This window comes from Engraulis encrasicolus, chromosome 6 (genome assembly GCF_034702125.1).
Source record: "Engraulis encrasicolus isolate BLACKSEA-1 chromosome 6, IST_EnEncr_1.0, whole genome shotgun sequence".
NCBI lineage: Eukaryota > Metazoa > Chordata > Actinopteri > Clupeiformes > Engraulidae > Engraulis > Engraulis encrasicolus.
The window spans coordinates 8,923,863-8,942,730 of NC_085862.1; the positions used below are offsets into that span (position 1 = coordinate 8,923,863).

General features: G+C 43.2%; 1 protein-coding gene across 2 annotated transcripts in view; it reads right to left on the reverse strand.

The window, feature by feature from the left end:
- Positions 1 to 11,520, reverse strand: part of tmem259 (transmembrane protein 259) — a 52,856-nt gene extending 41,336 nt beyond the window's left edge. Inside the window, exons 1-4 of one of the 2 annotated variants that reach the window (XM_063200540.1) lie at positions 10,285 to 11,520; positions 4,571 to 4,750; positions 2,646 to 2,822; positions 1,350 to 1,512 (exon numbers count right to left, since the gene is read on the reverse strand). In XM_063200540.1, coding sequence (XP_063056610.1) covers positions 1,350 to 1,512; positions 2,646 to 2,822; positions 4,571 to 4,750; positions 10,285 to 10,497 — 733 coding nt within the window. In that variant the 5' untranslated portion in view covers positions 10,498 to 11,520. Of the gene's footprint in view, positions 1 to 1,349; positions 1,513 to 2,645; positions 2,823 to 4,564; positions 4,751 to 10,284 lie in introns of both variants that reach the window. The other variant, XM_063200541.1, reaches the window with a different exon arrangement.
- Between the last annotated feature and the right edge of the window lie 7,348 nt (positions 11,521 to 18,868).

An 18,868-nucleotide genomic window follows, 5' to 3' on the forward strand; every position in this document is an offset into this window, starting at 1 on the left:
TAGCAACTTGAGTAGTTGCCAATGGGAAATTACATTGAAAACAACAAAGCGGCTTATATAGTTAGCCACTATGGTTTCAAGAAATGCATTCCAGAGTTGTATAAAGTAGATGTAAACTAATTCTTACAGATGTAATGACAACACTGGTGGCATCATGTTACATGGTTTTAAATGTGTAATATCATACTACTAGTGTTGTAATTATATCTATCTGAGTGCTTCAAGTTCTACTGTATACAACTCTGGGGTGTGTTTCTTGAAAGTGTAGTTGTTAGCCCCAGGGGTGCATTTCTCGAAACCATAGTTGCTAAGCTAACCACATTAGCTCATAGAGGTAGAAAATAACACTAGAGGTGACCCCGCCCCCCTTCTGACGGCAATCTGTGGCGGCCATTATCTGTAGGTAGGTCTGATAAATGGAAATGAATGGACAAGGAGGCTCACCTCTGTCAAAAAATGGCTTAATAATGTGAAAATGTCTATCAACATACTCTTCAAGGACAATAGTTGAAGTGTGTTGCTAAATATGTGCAGAATTAATATAATTCGATTTTTAGATGTATTTTATCGACTCATGACTTAAGTAGATATTTATACTGACATTTCAAATCTGGTCTTTGATTAATGGGTTACTTCATATTCACACAGTTTTAGTCCATTTTTTTAACAGAGGTGGGCGTGTTCTCCATTGACTTGAATTGACTGAAGGTGCCTACACTACCTACAGACAATGGGAGGCGCCATGTGCCACTTCCCAGTGCTGTTGTGAATTGCCATGTCCACTCTAGTGTTATTTTCTACCTCTATGCATTAGCTACTTTCCCACTGACAACTACCCAAGTTGCTAACTGGCTGGCTGGCTAACAACAACTACGGTTTCGAGAAATACATCCCTGGGAGGGGGACTCACTAATTCGACGCCCTTTCTGTACTTACGTCTTACGTCATACAACCCTAACCCTAACCTTACCCTTAACCCTAAACCTAAACCTAACCTTAACTTTTAATCGCTCGTTTGAAATGTTTGATTACCATGTGATGTACCACGTAAGTACCGAAAGGGCGTCAAACTAGTGGGTCCCCCCTGGGAGGAGAAATAGGAGGAGAACATGAGGAATATGAGGAGGAGCAGGAGGAGCTGAAGGAGGAGCAGGAGTAGGAGGAGATGTCCGGTGGTGGTGGCTTGTAGCTTTACCCAACTGGCTGGCTAACAACAACTACGGTTTCGAGAAACACACCCCTGAGGAGGAGTAGTAGGAGGAGGAGAACATGAGCAGGAGCTGAAGGAGGAGGAGCAGGAGGAGTAGGAGTAGGAGGAGATGTCCGGTAGTGGTGGCTTGTAGCTTTACCTGCTCTCGTTAGCATCTCAATCTCGGAGACTGTGTCCTGCAGGGGCTGCATACCTTTAGTGGGCGCCTGGCTGAAGGAGAGCTCCACTGAGTCGTTCAGGCCCAGGCCAGCCCCTCCAGCCGCCACCGACGCCTTCAGACGCGGCTCCATGTCCAGCTCAAACTGCAGGAACAAGGGCCAAAGGTCAATGGTAAAGGTCAAGGTCAAAGTTAAGTAGTGTTTTTATTGTCAAATATCTAGGGGGAAAAAAGGAAAAAAGTCTGCTTCAACCAGGATTTTTGTGCTTTTGCTTTTTTTTAACCCGAAACGCTACACAAAAGTGGACTTCTTTCATTTTTTATGTCATCATTTGGTTGTTCTGCTTCCAGGTCAGATGTTTTTGGATGTGCAGGATTTAACCTACTCCTTAAGTTGGCAAAAATCTAAGCACCAGGTGTTGGTACAGAAAATTTAAATTGTGTTTGATCAAACATCAAATGCAGCTAACACTAAATAATGACGACAGACCACAGACTGATACAAGAGATTCACACACCCATACAAAGACAGCGGGCACAATCACAGTTGGTAGAGAAGTGTCTCGAGCAATGTAATTCAGAGGTGTCTTGCACAATATTTTGGTGGAGAAAAAAACAGAACCCAACTGTTGCCGTTCTCAATACTTAATTACATGTTATAGGCCAGCGTAGCTGTGCTTAGCCTGCCTCAACGACTCTGCACACCACAGATGTCAAACTCAGCCCATTTCAAGGGGAACTTTGAGGGGAATTTAAGCCCTTTTGCCCTTAATCTCTAAAGTATTGGGACACTATTGTCGCAGAGACACACTGTGATAAGACAATCATACTATATACAGGCAGATTGCCCACAGGGACCCAGGATCGAATACGGTCTATTTCCCAGCAGGTCTACCCATCTCCCTCTCCCACTCACTCTCCTGGCATTACCCTCAGGGCTCTAAATTAACCTTATTCATCACCAGCCAAATTAAAGATTTAAGTAGATGTTAATTTTACTAGCCAAACACACAATAACAAATGAGTGAGAGAAAGTGGCTAGTACATTTTCTTTTGGTGTTAATTTAGAGGCCTGATTACGCTACTGTCATGTCAAGTAAAGGCATATTCACCAATTCTAACCAATTTCTTTTTTTTTTGTAAAAGAAAACATTTGCACACACTACACTTTCACATGCACCCCGCAAAAGCGGATGTTAGGGGTAAAACACAAACACAAATGTAAGTGGTAGTAATGAAACGAGGTAGTAATGGGCCTTCACGGCCTCCAGTCCTCACATGTATGGAGCTGTTGTCGGACATCTCCATGGTGACCTCCTCTTCCTCCTCCTCCACCTCCTCCTCGGTGGGGAGGTGCTGCACGGGTACCGGAGCCCCCTCCAGCTCCACCTCCAGCTCCACCTCCACCTCCAAGCCTCCCCCCAGCTCGTCTCCCTCGGTCTCCTTCACCAGGCCCTGGAGGAAGAGGGGGTGTGCAAAGAAAACCGTCAATACATTACATTACATTACATTACACTTACCTGACGCTTTTCATCCAAAGGGACTTAGTTATTTAGGTACAGGATATAGGTTACTCAGGGGTGATAGTGAAAAAAAATCCTGAGCCTGAACTTTTTCCCCTGCTCTAACGACGACTACAAGATACTGCATAGTGACGTAATGTAGGCCTATTTTGACACATTATTCAAACATTTAATAGCCTGTGTATGACCATTATTCAATCCTGATAGTAGAAGAAAACCCTGAACCAGTAACACTTTCTGAGATAAGAATAACCTAATGGCGAATTATTATCAATGTTCTTATTTTTGCAAACTCTGTCAAGCCTGAAATCAGGCTTGGAGCCTGAGTACTATCAGCCCTGGTTACTGGCCCTGGAGCAATGTGGGGTTAGGTGCCTTGCTCAAGGGCACTTCAGCCATGGATGAATGTGCTGGTCCAGGTGGGATATGAACCTCCAATCTTCTAAAGACCATTGGCTGCCCAATAGCTGACAATGTATCGCAAAACTTATTTCCATTATATCCTGCATCAATTCATGATAATGTATCATGATACTTATTTTCACAATATACTGCACCAATTCATGACATCGACTATGAGTGTGGAATGTGCCACTGCAGGTTCTTTTTTTTCAATAGAAAGTAGGTAATATTTCTGTTGGATCAGAGAAATTCAATTGACTTATAAATGATACAGCGCAACCGGCAAGTAAGCTGTATTTTTAAACATTTACTGAAGTAAATATTGCAATCAATTGCAATAATACATGTATTGCAATGCATGGTGTGATAGTATTGCATTGTGGCATGTGTGTTGTGGTATATCTGGGTCTACTCTTGCGCCTGTTATTGCTTCTCCCATGATGTTAAGGGCCGTACACACACATGTCGCTACTAGTTACTCGCTCAACAAATGAAGTCAATAGAATGTCAATGTGTTCCAGCGAGACGAGCAGGCGAGTACTGTACAAGCGATGCGATGTGGGCGGATCCCGAGTTGAAAATATTTGAACTTCGAGCGAGGCGAGTAAGCGAGTAACCAATAGGAAAGCAGAGTTCGGTACTTCTCGCCTGTACATTGGCAGTTAAAGCTGCAGGAAATTTCAGCGAACGTTGCGTGAGAGAGTGGCGAGTAGGCGAGCAAGCGAGAAGCTAGTAATGGGTGTGTACGCCGCTTTACATTCCCCTTTGTGTTTATGTTCACTTATCCATTTTCAGTTCTGTAAATACTTAATTATTGTAAATAAATACCCCTGGTCTAAACGAAACGAGCTTCCTTGACTTTTGTCATGAAGTCCTGCAAAATACCATCAGTATGTAACAGTGATGCATATCGAATCGTAATCCTTCCAGTGGCGGCGCACACAGATGCAGCGGCCCTCTCTCTCTCCCGTGTTTTTGTTTGTTTTGTTGTTAAAATGTGCGTTTCAAAGTGCCTATCGCGTCAATGTCTGTCAGAAAGCATGTACAGAAATGTTAAATGTTCATTTGTACTGTCAGTCCATCACTGTTACTTGTCCTGTCTTGCACATTATGTCAGTCTGTAAAATGTCAGTCCTGTATATGTCTATGTCCTGGCATGGTATAGAGAGAAAACGTAATTTCATTTCCCTTGTATGACTTGTGCATATGAAGAAAATTACAATAAAAGCTGACTTGATTTGACTTGATCATGAGCTCCTTGCCAATACCCACCCCTACCTGGAAGCCCTCGGTCTCGTAGAACTGCAGGAAGATGGGCGCGCGGCTCGAGTTGCGCTGGATCTCCACGCGCAGGATGCCGTCGCGAGGCCACTTCTCACGCACGTGCTCCAGGCAGTGGATGGGCGAGCGCGAGAAGGCGATGTGGATGTAGGCCAGGATGAAGAGCACGAACAGAGCCTGCGGAGACAGGAAGAGGAAGGAGGGAACAGGAAGTCATTTTAAACAGAGAGGATGAGGAGGGAACAGGAAGTCATTATAAACAGGCAGGAAGAGGAGGGAACAGGAAGTCATTATAAACAGACAGGAAGGAGGGAACAGGAAGTCATTATAAACAGGCAGGAAGAGGAGGGAACAGGAAGTCATTATAAACAGGCAGGAAGAGGAGGGAACAGGAAGTCATTATAAACAGGCAGGAAGAGGAGGGAACAGGAAGTCATTATAAACAGCCTGCAGAGACAGGAAGAGAGAGGGAACAGCGTTCATTATAAACAGAGCCTACGCAGACAGGAAGAGAGAGGGAACAGGAAGTAATTAAAAACGGAGCCTGAGTGCGGACAGGAAGAGAGAGGGAACAGGAAGTAATTAAAAACGGAGCCTGAGTGCGGACAGGAAGAGAGAGGGAACAGCGGTCATTATAAAAGAGCCTATGGGGACAGGAAGAAGGAAAAGCGGTCATGGGAAGAGGGAACAGCAGTCACTATAATAAAAAGAGCACCCTACGCTAAGAGGAAAAGAAGGGAACAGCAGTGAACAGAAACCAGGAAGAGGGAACAGCAGTCATTAAAAAACGACCAACAAACATTGGGAGACAGACATGCACGTTCATGACGGCGCATTTCTGTGCAGTCTGCGCAGCATGCAATGCAAAATTACGATGCATTCTATTTAGAAATTTGCATTGAAATGGTAAAGTGCGCATGCACACTGCCGCGCAGACTGAAGAAACGTGCAGTCATGAAGGCGACCATTATAAAAAGGGCCTGCAGGGACAGGAAGAGGGATCAGGAAGTCATCATAAACAGAGAGACTTCGCAGACAGGAAGTGGAGGGAACAGCGGTCATTACATAAAAAAAGAGAGCTAGTGTACGGAGACAGGAAGAGGGATCCGCGGTCAGCACAAACATAGCCCACAGAGAGAGGAAGAGGGAACAGCAGTAATTATAAAAAGAGCAAACAAAGACAGAGGGAGGGAACAGCAGTGATTAGCCGTGTTCGTGACAGCACATTTCTGCGCAGTCTACACAGTGTGGTGGATGCGCAAGGCGAATTTCGACGCATTCTGGAAGGAAATTTGCATTGAAAGGGCAAAGTGTGCCTGTGTGCGCCATGCAGAGTGAGCAGAAATGCGCCTTCCCAAACGTGGCCATTTATACAGTGCCCACTACACTGAGACAGAGAGAGGGAAGAGCCGTCATAACAAACACACCCTGCAAAGACGGGAAGAGGGAACAGCAGCAGTGAAATTATAATGCAAATTAATTATACTATGCAGCACATAGGCTACTTTTGGTCTCAAAATACGTTTTATGTAAACTTATTCTTCTTAATGTGTTTTTTGTACATTTATTTTCCGTGTTTGCCTGTGTCTGTAACTATATGTATGCTGCCATGACCAGGACTCCCTGGCAGAAGAGACTGTAGTCTCAATGGGACAATCCTGGCTAAATAAAGGATAAATGAAATGAAAAATAAAAACAGCTGCACACGGAGACAGGAAGAGGAAACACATGTCATGAAACACTGAGTGCGTTACAATATGCGACCTTGCGTCCTCCACTGGGGCATGTGGCCTCACGCATTGCTGATGCCCCGCCTCCACGGAGAAAACAATTAAGTTTCCCCTATGTCAGCCTAGCCAAATAATTCTTCATTTACCATCTTGTTTGAAAATGAGTAAATGACTTGACAATTGAGCTTTTGCGAGATATTTAAATATAATGCTGTTGTCAGTGATGTCATCACGACGTATTACTTCCTGGAACGAGGCCACAAGCCGACCGATGGTGTGTTCCACTATCCTTCCTTCCATTAACTCCCATCCTCAACCTGTGCTTGTGGCTTCGAGCTTCGCCACCCCATCTCTGTGTAGAAAACAATGAAGTTTCCCCGCAGTCAGCCGTAATAAATGATGCTCTGCTCTACTCTACTCTACTCTACTCTACACGTACTCTACTCTATTCTACTCTACTAGCCACAACAACTTTTGGGGGACTTCATTCAATATCCCCATCGCAAATGAGGAAATGACCTTTTTTCCATTGTGCTGACTATTGCAAGACAATGAATTAAACCTCTCTCATCAATGACGTCTTGCGTGTGACAGAAATGTTGCCAATATGCAGCATAGGTGATGAAATGCATGGACGTGTTGCATGGGCAATAAAGTGGTCTTATAGTGTGTCGATGCCATGGCAACAAGTCCACCCATGGCGACCAGCTTCTCCATGAGGGCCAGTGGCACTGTGCCCAGGGGCTCCATCCAACCAATTAGCACCAGCGAAGGGCACCACGCCATACCACACAAGCTTTACAAATATTGCTCATAAAGGGGGCATCTGTGAGGTATAGTGCATGGGGACACATTCCACATTAGCTTAATACGGTTCTGGGGCCCACCGTTTGGGAACCGTTATTGAAAACAAAGGCCCTCTCTATGGGGATGGGAGACAGAGGACCAAGCAGAGGCTCATAACCTAGAAAACGCACCAGACAGAAGAAAAAAAAAACCTGCATCGTTCGTCACGGGCGACAGAGGACAGCGACAATGACAATGACAGGCACCGAGTTTACACAGGTACACACTAGGTGCGTTCCAATTTGCGACCTTGCGTCCTCCACTTGATTTCCTGGTATGAGGCCACAAGCACATCATGATGACATCACTGACAACAGCATTATATTTCAATATCTCGCAAAAGCTCAATTGTAAAGTAATTTTCTCATTTGCAAACTGAATGGTGAATGAAGAATAGTCCCCCAAAAGTTGCTGTGGCTAGGCTGACAGCTGGGAAACTGAATTGTTTTCTCCACGGAGGAGGGGCCAGGAGGCGGGGCAAGGCCACAACCACAAGTGGAGGACGCAAGGTCGCATATTGGAATGCACCCAATGTCAGGAGACTGTGAGGCAGCCAGCGCAGAGAAATGACAAGTGACATTGCAACAGTCTGCACCCTAGCAGGCAAGCCCCAACACACACACACGCGAGCGCGCACGAGCGCGCGCACACACACACACACACACACACACTTAAAGAGACAGCAGCACAAACACTGAATATTCTGCAGTCGTCTGGTATTCCTAATGCCAAAGGGGAAATGCCAATCACAACACAAGAGTACCTGCAGCTGTGTTACCAGTCCAGAGATGGGTAAATCGATTGCAACCTTTCAACCTTAAAGAACAATATGGATTTTATGTGTGCACACCGTCCCATGTGATTTTAATAACGGGTTTGTGTACATAGCTAAGAAGTTGAGCATACATTAAAATCAGATGATGCTTCTGGCCCTGAGATTAGATGACATTTACTACAAGTGTACGTTGCTGTGAGTCATGGATTGAACAACAATCATGGTCAATTTGGCATTACTCAACAGGAAAGTTTTCTCAACTTCGCTTCCTGCAGAACATGAGAGAGGAGGGAGATAGGGTTGCACGGGTAATCGGCACCCGATACTGCTCATTATACTCGTACTTGTCAAGCACTTGCCGATACCAGGAACGATACTGCTATTACACAAAACAATGCAAAATCTTGTCACGTCCTGTGGACTTGAAAGCATAATGGAAAAAAGTGCCACCTCATACATTTACTAACATTTAAATCTACATGGAAATGGACAATAAAAATATCACAGGTGGGAAAAAAACAAGGCCATGCATTTATTTTCATTGTATTTTGGTGGTAAAAGGTATCGGTATCGGTACTCGGTATCAGCAAACAAGTACACACATTAATGTACTCGTACTTGTATCGGTTTTCAAAAAAGTGGTATCGGTGCATCCCTAGAGGGAGAGGGATGACCTGCTTTTACACACAGCTGTGGTGAGTCGTGACACGGTCAAACACACTATCGGTGACCAAGGCCATAAACACGGGAGATAATAGGAGACGGTTCATCTGTTGGTCAGCTGGGACTATCTGGATCTCCATTCGCAGCGGTCAATGTGTTTTCCCCCTTCAATTCTGTTGAAGGAGATTGTAGAGCATGATTGTAGGGTATGATGTTTGGTAATGATCATGTCCCCAATTGTAAGTCGCTTCGGCTAAAACTAAAAGGCATCTGCCAAATCCATTGTAATGTAATGTAATATAGGGGAGACAGCAATACCCTTGTTGGACAAGTGACTTCTCACCTAACCAAACACCCAAACCACTGAAGGTCAGGGGCCTATACTACAAAGCTGGTTCAGGATAAGTTAAGGTTAAGTTAAGAGGTAAATCATCTAATACAAGAGCTTTTCTTAAGAAAATGAGGATTCCAGCTTCTCCTATTAGATGATTTACCACTTAACTTAACCTTAACTTATCCCGAACCAGCTTTGTACAATAGGCCCCTGGTCAGTGATGCTCTCTAGTAGTACAAGTATGCCCTGTGGCAAATGCATGCTGCCGTGGTCATGGCCACTGGTCTTCCATGCATTATTCTCCATTGCCACATTATTACATTACATTACATTGCACTTAGCTGACTGACGCTTGTATCCAAAGCGACTTACACTTATTTAGGTTCAGGGTATTGGTTACAGGCCCAGGAATAAAGTGGGGTTAGGTGCCTTGCTCAAGGGCACCTCAGCCATGGATGAGAAGCTGGTAAGGGTGGGATTTGAACCTGCAACCCTCTGATCTAACGGCCAGCGCTCTAACCACTGAGCCATGGCTGCCCCACATCATATGTGATGTCCTTGATGTCCTGAGTGTTCATACAGTGAGGAGACATAGCTAATGTACTACTACAGCTACACCACTGTGTCACCAAACCTCTGAACAGATGCCATGCGCACTGGCCACAGCTTCCTGACAGATGCCGAGGAGGAGGGTAAGGGAAGCAGCTCTGCTCTGTCAGCTCAGCGCCGAGCAGAGGAGAGGACAGGCGAGACCAGAGCGAGACTGGCCTCCTGCAGGCTGCAGCAGCACTCGTGCATTGCACCACTAGTTCTACAGTAGCATGGGCTCGAGCTGCGAGCATCACTGCTCGCGTGATGAAGCAGAAGCATTCCCTCCCTCGAATAAACAACCACGTCTCACCAAACAGTAAGCAAAAAAAATGACAGCGAGGACAGCACCCGATGTCTTGAGTTTACGGAAGGTGTAATCCGTGTGTGTGGACAGAGCAGGTCAGCCAAGTCGAGGACTAGATGTAAACTCGACCATGACACCCCCCCCCCCCCTTATTTTGTGGTACTGTTCAGCGATTCTTAATAAACAGGGACATATTACACTATGTCGACTTGCTTCAGTCTATAAGAGTCATGTGTTTACACAACACAGGAAAAAGAAAGCTGTTGAGGATATTCTATGTCGGACAGAAAGGTTCAAGCATGCGCAGTGCAGTCTAAGCAATCTGAGCGTACCATAACAAAATCAGCTGCTCTCTCCCTCTCTCTCTCTCTGTGTCTGTGAGAGAGAGAGAGAGAGACACACACACACACACACCTGCTATAGAAGTCAACTTCAAAACATAGCCAATAGTTGTAGGATATGCCTTACCTTTAAAAGGACGAAGAATTCAAATATCCGGCGAAAGGATGGTGGGAACAATCGTGCATAAGTCACGGCCATCTTAAAGAACAAGGCGTGAAAGAGCCGATCCCTCACGTTGATCAGAGGGTTTTGGTTTATGTTTGGATTTCTGATTCTGTTGGCCCCGCCATTGTTGTTCAGGGGGATGTTGTTATTGTTGACACCCTGGTTATCAGACATTGTGCTCTCGTAGAAGGTTTCCGTTACAAATGTACTTCAATCGGGTCAAATTCGTAGTCACTTCAGGAACAAATGTCTCCAACCAATCCTGCTAGCTGTAAAGCCAGCTAGTCGGTACTGCTAAAATCGCATTAATGTTATCAGTAGTTTAGGACTGAACTGGTACAACTTCACCCTATGTGGAGCGAATGTCTTCTTCGCGGTATTGACTGATTTCACAACCAAGACCTAACGCTGCCTCACAAACTGCGACCATTTCCTTTTGATTACTAATGTTAGCATAATGCGCTTAAATGGTTGTTCCGCTGTTGCTGATTCCCCACAACATATTACATCCAGTGGAAGACAGCTGCGTCTAATGTTGGCTAAACATGTGTCGTTAACTATCTAAACACACCCCATTTATTCTAGCTACAAAGAGACGTTCGTTTCATCAACAGGAAGCAAATACGGGAGTCGTATCAGTCTCCAGCAAAATGCACTCTCGACAAATACTGACACTGCAATTCAGACAACAGTAATTTAGGCTGTATTTTGGTAGTTGTACAACAGTGTCTGGACAAGTTAGCCTTGCTAATGCATACGTGTGCTATAATGCGCACTTCAATGTGACATCAGTCTGCGTTTCCTTCACGACGCTTGATTTAGGATCAAAGAGAACAGACCCCAGGTAAACAGCAATTCAAGAAATATCAAGAAAGCGCCCTGGGCAAGCATACAACTGTCGTCTCCTGACTCGTCGATTTTGCAAAAAAAATCAAAATACCAAGCTAAATCTCGCTAAATACTTGACGTTCAAATCCGACATCTGCTAGCTAGCTCACTCTCTAGAACCCGTATGACCAAGTTGCAGATCTGCTTCAGTCGCATAGTCCAATTCTCGTGGGTTTAGTTGTTTGCCATTAGCGATGTATCTGTGCGTCTCCAACGAGCAATGCCAAGTTCTTTCTACAGTAGGTGGTATTTACGGTAACATATTATTCGTTTTCTTGCTCCGAGACCTGTTTACACAGCCATTTTCTCAAGCGAAGTAGTTGTGAAGAACAAAAATGTGAACAAGACAACAACCTGTCGAAATAAAAGTAACAACACAATGGCTGTAAAATGGTACTGCCATCTAGAGGTGGGAGGCCATCAATTCTACATTTATGAACCTCGTTCAAGTCTCTTGAAATCTCTTCTGTTTTTGTGGGAATAATTTCCCTGTAAAATGCACAGTTCTTTCTTTTTATTATTGACATCATGTTTAATTTAAAACGGTGTCTAGGCCTAGGCTAGCCATGGCAAATCATACGGCAGCATGAAAGAAACATAATTAGCCTACAGAGAGCATGAAGAGCGCAATTAAACAATTTCTAACGGAATGTAACATTGTTCAATCCTAATAGGTTGTAAAGAAATGTCGTACAAAATGGAGTTTCATCTTAATTTCCACTTTTTCATTTCATTTTGCTTTTTCCATTTTTTCATATCAGAAAAAGGGGCGATCACTATCAGAATGAGAGACACTAGGCCAATAGTGCAAATTATTGATGAATACTCCAAGATGTGGTATTTTTGGGGGAGATAGGCCTACTGAAGAAGACCACTGAGACCACTGAGGATTCATTTCCAGCTGTAAAAGTATAGAGTCAGAACAATGGGCAGTCATGGGTGAGCGGTTAGGGCGTCAGACTTGCATCCCAGAGGTTGCCGGTTCGACTCCCAACCCGCCAGGTTGGTGGGAGGAGTAATCAACCAGTGCTCTCCCCCATCCTCCTCCATGACTGAGGTACCCTGAGCATGGTACCGTCCCACCGCACTGCTCCCCATGGGGCGCCACTGAGGGCTGCCCCCTTGCACGGGTGAGGCATAAAATGCAATTTCGTTGTGTGCAGTGTTCACTTGTGTGCTGTGGAGTGCTGTGTCACAATGACAATGGGAGTTGGAGTTTCCCAAGGGGCTTTCACTATGTTGTATGTCCTCTTATTAAAAAAAAAAAAAAAAAAAAAACAACAAAGAACACTCCCAATTGATGTCTAGTCCATCATCCACTGTGGAGCGTGACTCAGGTGTGCCTCAACTCTGCAGAAGACAATATCCTGTCCAAAATGAAAGGAGGAGAAAATTAGCATGCCCTCATCCATAGGCCTATGGTTTCCAGAGATAACTATTTGCCACATCAGAACTGTGAAGTCAGTTCTTTAAAATAATAATAATAATAATAATAATAATAACAATAATAATAATAATAATAATAATAATAATAGTAACACATTTAAAAAAAATAGGACTTTATTATTTTTCAGACAGGACAGCGGGAGATGACAGGAAACGAAATAGGAGAGAGAGACGGGGAAGGATTGGGAAAAATGAGCCAGGCTGGGAATCGAACCTGGGTCGCCTAGTAGTCCAGTGTCCAGCCGTTACAATCAATTCTGAGAGAGTCTCTTCAGCTGAGGGGCTGAATGCCATGAAGCTTTACGGGTCATTCCACGCCAAATCAACAAGAGCCCGCACACTTAGGTCTCAAAAAAATCTGAAAATATTACCATGTGTACCCATGGTACTTAAGAGAAACACTGTAAATTTATTTGAATGTAAGATGTATACTCTCCGTGTTACAGCCAATTTTACTGGGGGAGGGGGGTGCCCATTTTGTTCACACTCTTTTTTTTGTCAAAGTTCACAAGCCCGTAGCTCAATAACTAAACCATGTAGGAAGCTCAAATTTGGCATGCTGGTACATAGATAGGAATGGTTTGTTGCAAAACTGTCAGTTTTGGTCTGTATGATCCTGCATCGTCATGGCATTCCCTCAAAGATGATACAAATTGTAATGGAGTTTTTAGCAGTGCTCTGTTTAGGCCTTCAGAAGACATATTTGTGCCAAACATAGCCTCTTGATTTTTTCCCCTTGTAGAGACAAGTAGAAACACTCCCATAAAAATCTATAAATAGAAAGGAAACCCCATCAGTGTTTGACCAGAAGACCTCACAAGTCTGACAAATCATTTTGGGTGTCATTTTCAGAGCACCAGAACACCTTGTGGGATTGTCCACAGATTTTTATTTTATATTTTTCTTCATTCTCCATGAAGTCTTCTTTTTAAAAATACCAATGAGACTTGTCTTATGTGATGTTTTCTTTTCTAATTTCCACCCTGAACATTGGCAAAATGCAAAAAGAGAGCAACATGATTTCGATAACATTTAATGTAAAGACTAAATTATCAAATGCAAATTTTGACCAGATATGATCACCCGAGAGTCCCTGTGCAGGGGTGCAGGTATCCCTTTCAATTTCAATGATTTCAGGAGCGTTCAATGTGGGAGCAGGATCGCACACCAAAAGAGACAGTAGGTCAGGCACAAGGAGTCATGTTGTTACTTTTTTTGACCAGCAGATGGCAGCGGAAGAAACGCATGGAAAACATATTGCCCTCAGTGTGCATGTTGCCCATGTTCAGGTTGGAAATTACAAAAGAAAACATCACATAAGACAAGTCTCATTTGCATTTTTAAAAAGAAGAATTCCTGGAGAATGAAGAAAAAAATAAAATAAAAATCTGTGGACAATCCCACAAGGGGTTCTGGAGCTCTGAAAATGACACCCAAAATGATTTGTCAAACTTGTGAGGTCTTCTGTTCAAACACTGATGGGGTTTCCTTTCTATTTATAGCTTTTTTTGAGAATGTTCCTACTTGTCTCTACAAGGGGAAAAAAATCAAGAGGCTATGTTTGGCACAAATATGTCTTCTGAAGGCCTAAACAGAGCACAGCTAAAAACTCCATTACAATTTGTATCATCTTTGAGGGAATGCCATGACGATGCAGGATCATACAGACCAAAACTGACAGTTTTGCAACAAACTATTCCTATCTATGTACCAGCATGCCAAATGTGAGCTTCCTACATGGTTTAGTTATTGAGCTACGGGCTTGTGGACTTTGACAAAAAAAAGAGTGTGAACAAAATGGGCACCCCCCTCCCCCAGTAAAATTGGCTGTAACACGGAGAGTACACATCTTACATTCAAATAAATTTACAGTGTTTCTCTTAAGTACCATGGGTACACTTGGTAATATTTTCAGAATTTTTTGAGACCTAAGTGCGCGGGCTCTTGTTGATTTGGCGTGGAATGACCCTTACAGCAAGTCTAGTTGCATAAGACATCATTGGTTTGGCCTGACCTCGATATACCCAAACAATCTCTGTATGAGGTGAGTGAAAAGAAAAAGTGATCTGATTGATTTAAACACCAAGGACAACATACTTTTATTTTGAAAAAAGTAGTAAGACTGGAAACAAGTCTTTGGACCTATTCAGGGGTTTGATTGTGTTGTTGTTGTTGTTGTTGTTGTTGTTGTACAGCCAGCCAACCTCAATTTTGATAATAAAATAACTAAAAGTTCCCCAAAAGTTCACCTCAATACAATTGCATTCATATGCTAAAAATCTCTGATTTCAAACAAACTATGACATCCACACAGTTTGTTTCATAATATCCCTTAGGCCTACTGTGAGAGTGGTGGTGGTACACACATTTGTTTGAAGATGTAGGCCTATACATTAATGAGAGTAACTGACAGTCATATAAAATTAGAACTGAACTGAGGAAGGAGGAGTTTCCAAGATCCAATCTCACATGATTGATGAGGGAATGAAACACCTCAGATCCATGTGCTTGTAGGCCTACTGCGTAGCCCTTTAATGCGCGCCGTACCTCCTGTGGCACGCTGTAATAGGCATTGAAAGTTAACTACTATAGTACTACACTACTATGACAGTGCACAGGGCCTTTAGTAATACATTACGACTTGGTCATTGCCATGCTGGTAACAGCTAATTTATAAAGCCGTGTCTTAAGGGCATTTATAGGCTACTGGATATCCGTGAATTATTTGACTGGCCACCCAGGACCATTCAACACTCAAACGCTCCCCTTGGACCAGCTACTATCTGGGACGATTGGTCCCAGAAAATTAGAGAGGCTTCGAAAGGGCTCTCCTAGTGATTGACTGTTCGGCTATTATTACAGAAATCAGGGTGGTCTTTGAAGATTCAACAACAGCGACCTCTGCTGGTGAAAATTGAAGACTGCAACTAATTGGACCCAGCCAGAGACAGCACTGTTGCAAATTAGGCCCTAACTCACCCTTCTGTGTAACTAAGTGGTGGTAGGCCTACACAATTTCAAACTTTGTTTTATTCAGATTAAAAGGTGACTATGCCAGCCTCGTTATGGGTGAGACAACCCAGGTGTTATGTACACAACAATTTCCCCCGACAGGTTCTGGATGATGAATGAGGACACAGCTGTTAACACAGCCTACAATTCTTTTTATTTTCTTCTTTTAGAACTCTGCTGAAAAATGTGCAGATCACTCACAGTTCACTTGAGGTTTGTATCAGGCAGCGAGATTGAACCCAGCCTGCATTCATACAAGGTTCTTACTATGCAACCAGGACTGAGGTGTCAAAAGTAAAAGTAAAAGTGAAAAAAGAAACTGTTTCCTTCGAACACAAGTAACCAGTAGACTTGTGTATACTTGTTTTACGATTAGCTAACTCTGCACTGGCTGGATTAAGTGTCTGGTGGGTCCTTGTTAGGTTTTCAGTGTTTTTCAGTAATAACACAGTCTATCTCTCTCATTAAGTACAATGGACTAAACGGTGTAACAGCTATGTAATGTCATGTGCTAGTGTTGTAATTACACCACAAAAGTACTTTGACTTTTGACACCTCTGATGAAGGATAAGAACAATGAGTAATATGCTAATATTTTGGACAGAAGATGATGAGCCACTCCACTCTGTGTGAACATAACACACCGAAAACCAAAAACACAAATAAGGGCGATTCAAACAACGTGTAATAAACATAAACATGAATGAAACATCACGGCACACAAAAACAAATGGCTCACAGTGTAAAGGTAGCCCACACAAACAAAATTGGTCACTCGCATGAGGGATTACTGCTACTCAGAGATTTCGACTTCGCCGCGATGGGGCACCTAAGTCACGCCCTCTACTTCCTGGTTCATGGGGCATGGGGAGTCAAAAAATAATTACTGGACTTGACATGAGTGGTTTTTCGACACCAATCCAAACCTTGGACCTCCATCTATGCACCACAAATCCACCACGACTCGCCTCGTTCAATTCCATTCAATTTTTTGCAACTTATTGCCCCATGAACCAGGAAGAAGAGGGTGTGACTTAGGTGTCCCATAGGTTCACATGATAATGCAGTCTCAACCGACCGGACTGCAGTGACTCACGACTTAACCCGAAGTAGTGGGTGACTGGAGCCGTCCATGTTGTGTTCACCATCTGAGGCCACCCTCCAGGACTGGACTGGGGGAGAATTAGGGCCTGGCAGTGATGAACAAAGTAAAAGTAAAAGTAAAAGTAAAAAAGAAGAAACACAGTTGCTTTCCAACACAGGTCAGGTCACTTATCTGAGTAAAAAGTAGACCAATGTACTTGTATTACGGTAAGCTGATTCTGCACAGGTTGGGTTGAGTTTGTGGTGGGTCCTTGTTAGATTTTTATTGATTTTCAGTAATAACAAAGTCTATCTCAATAGGTAGGTACAATGGCGTAAACGGTGTAACAGCTATGTAATATCATGTGTTACTGCTGTAATTACACCACGAAAGTACTTTTACTTTTACTTAGTTCACCACTGGGGCCTGGGCACTTTTGGCTTAAAGGGGGCCCCTCATAATTAGTGGAATTAATTCGGAATTAAAAACGTCATGTAAACGTGGGCTATGTCAATAAATGTACAGACAAAAACAGCCCAATGCCCTTTTATCTACTGCCAGTCATCTTAGATAAGAGGCCAGCCTAAGGGCCTCCGCACATCGGCTCTGACAAAGTGCGATTCCATTGTTTTCAATAGAACCCCGCACACTGGCGTCGATGTCCGGCGGACATTCGCGGATGTCGGCCAGCGATTAGAGACGAGTTCTATTTTGTCGGAGCTGCCCATTGACTATCAATGCTATCATGTTCGTCTGAAATAGGGTTTGGGGGTCGGAATTCTGTCGGAAGCGACAGTGCTCCGCAGTCCTGTCAGAGCCAATGTGCGGAGGCCCTAACAGTCAAGGGAAATTACAGGAGTACAGACCTAATGTTGATGTAGTGTGGCTGTAAAATATACGCTGTGTATAATTAAAAGGGAGTGGAATATAATCCTTACATGATGATACTTAAGGGCATTTTTTGTCTTGTGTACCTGCTGGAGCTTTTTGTCGTACCCTGCCCAGAAATATTACAATGAGGAGTGATTACACTGAATTCGTGTTGGTACCAAGCAATACAAAAAGCCAACCGAATGGTCCCTATTAGGCCTATGTCAGCAGTAGCCTGCACAGCATATATCTGACATAAAGGCTACGTTTACATGAGACATTTAATTCATAATTAATTCACTTTAATTCTGAATAAAGCTTAATTCCGCTTTAAACACGTCATGTAAACACTTGGAACTAATTAATTCAGAATTAATAATTTGGAATTCAAGACATCATGTAAACGTAGCCAATGTGTGATATTTTGTTTGACAAAACACTTTTGTGTGAAAAAGACTTATGCATATTTGAACATGAGTGCCTATGCACTTGTCTGTATTTGATTCTGTTTCATTAACATTCACTGACCATTTGGAATGGAAATGTACACTGTAAGAAAATTTCCCTGCAAAATAACGGCAGTTACTGGCAATTATATTTACCTGTAATTCTACTGTTATTTCACACCAAAAATCAAATACAGCTCATTGCTGTTTAATGTATCACAGTATATAAAATTTTTTCAGCAGCAATTGAACTGTTAAATAACAGTACTCTACAGAAAAATAACAGTACATTTCAGTTAAAAAGTTGAATTGTACTGTGTGATGACAGGCAAATACTGGGTCATAGTTGTATTCATGAATATGGCCATGGCAACTTCCCACCCCACCCATCATTCTCCATAACTGTGGTACCCTGGCCATGTTACCACCCCACCCTCCCATCGTTCACCATGACTGGAGTGCCTTGAGCATGATACTATGCCGCAATGCTGTATTGAGAAAATGGTTTGCGGTGGTCCTTTGAAAGATGTGGGCATGAACAAAATGTCAGAGTACGCAGTGCTATGTTACAATGATAGTGTGCAAGTTGGGGCTTTTTACTGTATCTCTTGATGAGCCAATGATGAATATAGCATTGGTCAGTCTTTAAAAAATATTTTGCACCAAGTAGCACAGCAAACAAGCAGCACTACAAGCTAGCTCTCAAAGTAATGCCTAATTTGCAGCAGGCACATTATATGCCACAATGCCACAAATGATGCCACATACAGCAAGCTTTCACAAAGAGGAAAGTGTGCAA